This window comes from Scomber scombrus, chromosome 16 (genome assembly GCF_963691925.1).
Source record: "Scomber scombrus chromosome 16, fScoSco1.1, whole genome shotgun sequence".
Classification (NCBI taxonomy): Eukaryota; Metazoa; Chordata; class Actinopteri; order Scombriformes; family Scombridae; genus Scomber; species Scomber scombrus.
Window position 1 is genome coordinate 16,515,427 of NC_084985.1, and position 7,139 is coordinate 16,522,565.

The 7,139-nt window shown below is 49.8% G+C and overlaps 1 protein-coding gene across 1 annotated transcript; it reads left to right on the forward strand.

The window, feature by feature from the left end:
• Positions 1–1,884: 1,884 nt before the first annotated feature.
• ahdc1 (AT hook, DNA binding motif, containing 1) lies at positions 1,885–7,139 on the forward strand. Its single transcript, XM_062436452.1, has 3 exons — positions 1,885–3,124; positions 3,261–4,972; positions 5,387–7,139. Exons 1-3 carry the CDS (start codon positions 1,928–1,930, stop codon positions 7,137–7,139), a joined length of 4,662 nt encoding a protein of 1,553 aa, XP_062292436.1. The 5' UTR covers positions 1,885–1,927.

Below are 7,139 nucleotides of genomic sequence, written 5' to 3' on the forward strand. Positions count from 1 at the left end.
CATGTCTGTCCCAGTTGTGTCATTCCTCAGAGCAGCAGAACACTGAGGTTGTTCTGCTCCGTGTGTGCAGCTCCAAACTCTGCTACAGCAAAACTCTGCTTTTCCTCCTCTCGCCTCCTCCAACTTTTTCTCCTTCCTTGTGCCTGTCTTAAATCTTTCTGCCTCTGTCTGTCCCTCCACTTACCATCATTTTCCCGTCTCAATCACATCTTTCATCCCCCTGTACATCTGTCTCTTGCCCTATCTCATAGTTTCTCTCCCATTGACTCACTCATTCTAGTCTTTCACCCCCTTCCCTTCCCTGTCCCCCTCTTTCTCTCTCACTCCTTCTCCCTCCCCCCTAATCAGAGCCATATGTTGGAGAGGGAGGCAGAGAGATCTGATGGTGGACAGGATTGTGTTGTATGTGGAGAGTGTGGTACAGCGCTGGAGCCAGCCGTGCGCGTATCTGCGTGCAAGTGTGGCACGCATGCTTGTATTTGTGTGTCAATGTGTGCAAGCATGCAGTCACGTGTGAGTCTGATGCACGTGTGGTTCAGATTTCATGAGACTTCTGTCTGTTCTGGGTGTCTTTACTTCCATTTCTCCTTTGCTCCGTTTCCATAATCCCTCCATCGTTCCTGTCTTTCTGTCACCTTCATCTCTCCATCCTCTTAACACCTCTCTATTCATCACCTCTCTGCTTCCCCCTGGTGGCTGCGATTATTCACACATTCTCATTCTTATGCACCCTCCAAGTATGGTGCTTTGTAAAGCATTTGAATAGTTTTGGCAAAATGTGGCAAGCAGTGTGTGTTTATACGTGTGTTTGTGTGTGCGTACGTTTCACCACTACACCGCAATTACTTTTTTTATATTTAGTTGAATTTTACAAGATGTTCATTTGCCACATACTGAGATTGACCTACACAGCTCACTGTATCCCATACACAGTACTTGATTCTGTGAGATCGGTCATCACATCAGTTTGTGTGAGTGTGCACATCTGACATCCATTAGAAAAGAGTAAAGTGGTACTGGCTTACATGTATACCTACAATCTACTGTTACACACCAAAATGAAACACAGACTTCAATTAGAATAGAAAAATGTATATTGCAAGCCATCTTCCAAAATAATTGCGTCTGATGTGAGATGGTGCAGACCTCACCAAAATACTGATTCTAGTCTGGTCTGGTGCATGCTGTGACATCGTGTACTAATCTCCTATTCTCTTTTTGTTCCTCCCCACCCTCACTGTTCCTCCCACCTTCTTCAAGTCTCTGTCTCTTCCTCTGTCTGTCTCTGTGTCTTTCTGTCTCACTCTTTCTCTCACTCTAGCAACCATGGGCAAAAGACAGGAGCAGAGGGGAGAGAGAGAAGTATGTGAGCTCTCCACTGCAGTATTGATGACCCAATGATCCCCTGCAGAACAGAGCCAGTCAGGCAGACAGAGTGAGGCTCAACTCAGAATCAAAATCAGAATCAGACCAAACCATTTGGTAAAAGCAACCAGTGGAGCAGGATATGAATGGTAAATGTAATTTAATGTTGTAATGCTGCTGTGTGGGTGGAACAGTTAATAAAATGGAGTGCATTACAGATTAGGTTTATGGACCATTGCCAAAAATGTTGACGATCATATCACACAATCATAATTCCATCTGTGCTGTAAATGTTCGATTTCTCTATGTACAGCATGTTTGATGTCTTACAATGAATATTACAATGAATATATTTAGCGGCATGGATTTTAGATTACATGTCTTAAATGCAACAATGAGACTGTGGATTTCTGAATCATGATGTTTTTTTTCTTTCCGTAGGTTCTTGAATCTTCATGACAGCTGTTTGAGGAAGACAGCCACAAAGACGAAACACTCATTTACATACAGCAGAAAACATCCCTCATTTTCCTCCTCCAGTTATAGCAAGACTGTCCACTGAATGAGTGGCTTGTCAGATCACCTACATCCAGGCCAAACTGGGGCTCCAGTGGGCTGTGGGGGGACTCAGGCCGAGGAAAAAGGGTGTGTGGGGGGGCTGGAGGGGCTAGACGGGCCTGAGCTCTGGACCAGGGAGCTCAGGCTCCAGGATGGGTCCCAGGCTCCCTCTAATGATGGACTGGTGCCGGTGACCCCCGACCATTTTACCACCTCCTCTGCTTCCACCCTGGCCAACGGCCTCCATCTACAGAGAAGGCTGGGGCACGGCCCCTGCCGGCGGAGGCAGACAGAGACGCACACTACCGCTGACACACATACATTTGCAGAGACACTCAGAAACATGCAAACGCACATAGACCCAGATGTGCATGAACAGGCACATCTGGATAATTGTGGAAACATTGATATGAATGCACATACGGGTTCTGTAGGACCAGAAAACTCCAGAAGTCTCTCACCAGAGGCCATACACACAACATCACCTCAACCCCTGTCTTTGGCACTTGGCAATCATCCTGCCTCTACCAATCAACTGACAGCCTCAATTCTCACTGCAGAAACCGACATACCCCCAAACCTTTGTGCAATCCCTATTGGTCCAAATGCAAATACAGGCTCTTCTCCTCTTCCTGTTGAGGCAGAAAAGAAGTATGCACTCCGCAGCTCTGGGCGTCCCCGCTTCCCTTGTCACCTGCGCAAATCCTCCCGTCTTCGCCGAAGCACAGAGGATGGGGAGAAGAGAACAGAGAGGGAAAAGGGAGGAGAGGAGGAAGATGAAGCATTAGAGGAAAAGATCTGGAGGGTTAAGGAGGAGGAGGTGGTTGCTGTCAAGAAAGAAGAGCATTTATCTGTTGAAACTGTTCTCCCTACCCCTCCCTGCCCTACAGATATTGCTCTCGCTCTAACAGTACCTAAACAAGTCCCTAAACCCATACCTAAACCTGGGCCCAGACTTGGCCATAAACCTGGACCTAAATCTAGGTCAAGGCCTGCACCGAAATCGGTCCATAAAGCAGGTCCTAAAAGTGTCATGAAACAACGTCAGGCAGCCCAGGCCATCCATCATCGTGCTACCCCTCATCTGCCATTTGCAAATACATCCACCATAACTGCATCTCGGCTAACTGTGAAGGAGGCACCTGTTACAGAGGTGGAGGTATCGCCTTCCAATAACCGGAGGCGTGGACGTTTTGTTGGCGTAAGTTCATCAATAGTTACATACTATTGTACATACTTACTTCTTCTTGATGTAACATACAATTACATACAATGTATCTGAAATAGATATTAGACAGTTGGTAATTGCATGTTTTACTTTGGTCTCTGCTGTACAGGTGAGGAAGATTGTTGTGAAGGTGGCTCGCATTCCTGTTAGCCTTAGCCGCCGACAGAAGAGCTACAAGATTTCCAATTTGGAGACAGTTACTGGGACAGAGAAAGGTAATGATGGCGGTCTGGAGGGAGAGACAGTTCGAGAGCCGACCGCGCTTCTTCGCATGAAGAACAATGGGAAGAGTGTTATGGTAATGTTCCCTCCTGGAGAACTGCCTGTTATTCTCAAACGCAGGCGGGGACGACCACCTAAACAGCCTCTACCAGTAATACCGGGAGAGCCTCCGAATACTGGGAATGCTGGGAATGCTGGAGGTAATGGAGACCAGCCCAAGAAGCCCCGGAGGCGGCGTCGGACTAAACTCCCATCCCCCTTTCCATCGTATGTCAATGATACTAATGATGTGAAAACGGAGTATGGGGATGTTCTGTCCAAACTTGCCTTTAGTGGTCGCTGCTCACCTCCTCGCTGCTGGACACCAAGTGAGCCAGAAAGCTTTCATACCCCCTTAGAAAACCCTGGAATATCCACCCTGCTCCACCGGCTCACTGGTTTTAGACGCCCACGAGGTGGCAGAGGAGGGGGCATTGGAAGAGGTGGAGGAGCAGCAGGGGGAATTGGGGGCAATGAGCACAATAAGAGCACCTTTAGTGACTTCTTTGAATCCATTGGCAAGAAGCGAAAACTGAGCCCCATGTCTGAGCATGGATTACCTAGGAAAAGGGGTAAGGGTGGAGGTGGGGTTGGTAGAGGAGGGGGTATGGTAGGAACTGAGCCTGGGGGAGAGAAAATAGTCAAAAGGAGACGTGTGAGGAAAAATGGTGCATTTAAAGGGGAGGGGGTGTCTATAGGGCAAGACTGGCCTAATGGGGCAGGTGGCTGGGGGGAAGAGGGGTGTATGGACAAGGAGAAAAGTCTGGGTGGGTATCAGCTCTGTGGATCTCCAAGGGGGGGCTTTTCCTCCTGTGAAATCGGGAGAGGTGCCTACAGCAGTCAAGGAGGAAGCAGAGGGGGTGGGCCAGCTGGGGAGGACTCACAAAGCCTTTTTGCTGGATATTTTCGGTCACTGCTGGACTCGGATGATTCGTCAGATCTTTTGGACATCTCCTCCTCGCAATCAAACCCCCGCAAAGCGTCATCCACCCCAGGTTATGAGCCATCCAGTCCAGCTACTGGCCAAAGCTGGTCTCCTGCAGCTTCCTTCCCCAAGTGGGCCAACAAAGGTCTAGGCTCTGGGGTGGAGGGTTCAGCCCAGACACATTGCTCCTCAGCAAGGCCTCCATACAGTTATGGCAGCCTGGCCCAAACATCCCCCACCACTTCTACCTATCCCAAATCCACTCCTCCATCTCTTTCACACTCTCCCAGCTCCCCCCACCCCACCTCTTATGGCCACTACTCCTCTGGCTATTCCTCCTCTTCTCCTGCAGGAGTTGGTGCAGTGCCACAGAGATCATCAGACTGCAGCTTTGCATATGGGGCTGGACACAACAATGGCAAGGTTGGTCAGATGGGTTATTCTAACTACCAGGCAGCCAAGAGGGGCTATAGTGGATATCCTGCAGCAGGTCATTCCTCCATGGTGCGGGGGGAGTCGACAGGACCCACATCACCAGGAGGAGGGTTCATGTCTGTTGCCAAAGGTAGCCCCTTCAGCTCCTCATCTTCCCCAGAAGGTTTTAAACAGTACAACTGCAATCAGTGGAGCTACAGGTAAATCATTTGTGACAGAAATGAAAAATACTCAAAAAAAAACATGAATTCAAGAGATTTCTCAGTGACCTTTTTACACAAAAATCTGACTTTGTATGAAAGGATTTTACATGAATGGTCAATAAAACGTTTCTTCCTCTATAAAGATAACTACAAACTAATAAGGGCCTGACCGAGGCAGGATCAAAGAGATGTGATTTTATTTAAATAATGTCTCACTCCAGAACATAATTTTCAGTTCTGACATTAGTTAACTCCGTGGTTCTGTTATCAGAGTTTTCTCTTGAAGTTCTTATTACTGATTGGTGTAACTGTAACAAAGAGCAGTGGAAACTGAAATATTTATCAAGTGCAGGGAAATTGCACTGTTTATGTGTAATGATTTGTGTTGCTGTATTTATGTTTTTTTTTTAGACAAGGCTATGGTGGCTGGCCAACAGACGGATTTGGATCTCAGTACCATGGCTACAGTGAATATGGCTCCAATGAGTCCAAAGACATCTTGGATATCTCAAACTATACCCCACAGAAGGCCAAGCGGAATCCATTTACTGAAAGTCTTTCAGAATCCTCCTCTGACTCTTCACATCTTGGCTCTGCAGTCACTGTTAGTGGACCTGCCCCCACAGGTGGCATTTACAAACAGAATGAGTCTGTTTCTGTTGGTGGAGAGGGAGGTCAATCAAGCCTATCCAGCCTGGAGAAGTTAATGATGGACTGGCATGAGAGTGCTTCAGCACCCTCCTATAACTGGAGCCAGAACGTCCTCTTCCAGGGTGGGGGAAACAGCAAGCCTGGCCGTGGTCGCAGAAAACGGACTGAAACACAATCAGAAAAAGAAGGTGGTTCTGCTTTACATTCGGATTCCCCATCCAGTCCCTCCCCAACGCCCACTCCAGGACCTAAGCGAGGGGTTGGAGGACGAGGCAGAGGGTCCAGAGGAGGCAGAGGGGGTCTGTCTCCATGTCAGAGAGATCGCCCATCAGGGGCCAAAGGCAGGGGCAAGGCTGCCTCTATATCAGGAGTGGGAGCAGCAGGAACTACTGGAGGTCCAGAGGGGTGTGGGCTGTTCCAGGAGGGACTGGACTATTACAGCGGAGATAGTAGTAGTCTCTCTCCCCTGGCCACTCCCAATCCTGCACCACCTTCCAGCTACCTCCAGGACCCCTGTGAGTACCCCTCCCCTTATTCTGCCCACCCCTCCACACCTTCCTCAGAGGAACGATATCCAGCCTTGTACCCTGGAGAGTCCTCCTCTTCACTCTCACCCAGTGTTTCATCCCCCCCTTACCCTCCCAAGCCTACACCCCCTCCACCCCAGTCTTACCACCCTGTGCCCTCCAGGACCTTCTCCCCCTCCTGCTCTCCTTCACCACGGGTAACACCCCACTGCGGCACTGCACTGAGTCCCTCTCATCGTCCCCCTCCAAAAGAACCACAGTTCTCACAGTATGACTCCCCCAGCTACTGCAGTTCCCCCTACTGGTATGGACAGACATCGCACAGCGGCAGCCCGAGCCCACACTCACACAGCGCACACTCAAACACAGCCGTGCACACACACAGCAACCCACACACAAGTCCTCATGGAAATACACATGGAAATCCACTGGCTAGCCCAAATGCAAACACGCACACACATATGAACCCCACTCCCCATGACACACACCATCACAACACACAAGGCCATACAAACCTGAGCTCACACACCAAAACCCATCCCAACTCGCACCTTCAGAGCAACCCCCTTTCCCACTCAAACCTCCACACCAGCAATCAGCCCCACCACAATGCACACACAAATCCCAACACTCACCTCCCCTCCCATACACACTCCAACCCCAGTCCCAACCTCCACACCCACTCAACACCTTTGCTCTATGAGGAGCGTAGCCCTCCCTCCACCATGACTCCCCTGAAGCGGGATCTGACTCCCCATGCCATAAGCACAGGCCAGCGCCAGGGCCCCTTGTCCCTCTCCCCATATCCCAAACCCCCCCTTGACTCTTCGCCCCATCAGGAGGACACTACCAGCTACTCTCTGTCCCACCAATCCTACCAAGGCATGGGACACCGCTACCCCTCCCAGGCGGCTCAGGGGGGCGGAGTGCTGTGCCAGCTTCTGGACCCGACCAATGATGACAGCTTCAGCGTCACCAGCCTGTAA

Coding starts and splice junctions, on each gene's coding strand:
- ahdc1 (XM_062436452.1), top strand. CDS start 1,928: ATGAGTGGCTTGTCAGATCACCTACATCCAGGCCAAACTGGGGCTCCA. Junction 3,125..3,260: donor GGCGTGGACGTTTTGTTGGC/GTAAGTTCATCA, acceptor TCTGCTGTACAG/GTGAGGAAGATTGTTGTGAA. Junction 4,973..5,386: donor TGCAATCAGTGGAGCTACAG/GTAAATCATTTG, acceptor TTTTTTTTTTAG/ACAAGGCTATGGTGGCTGGC.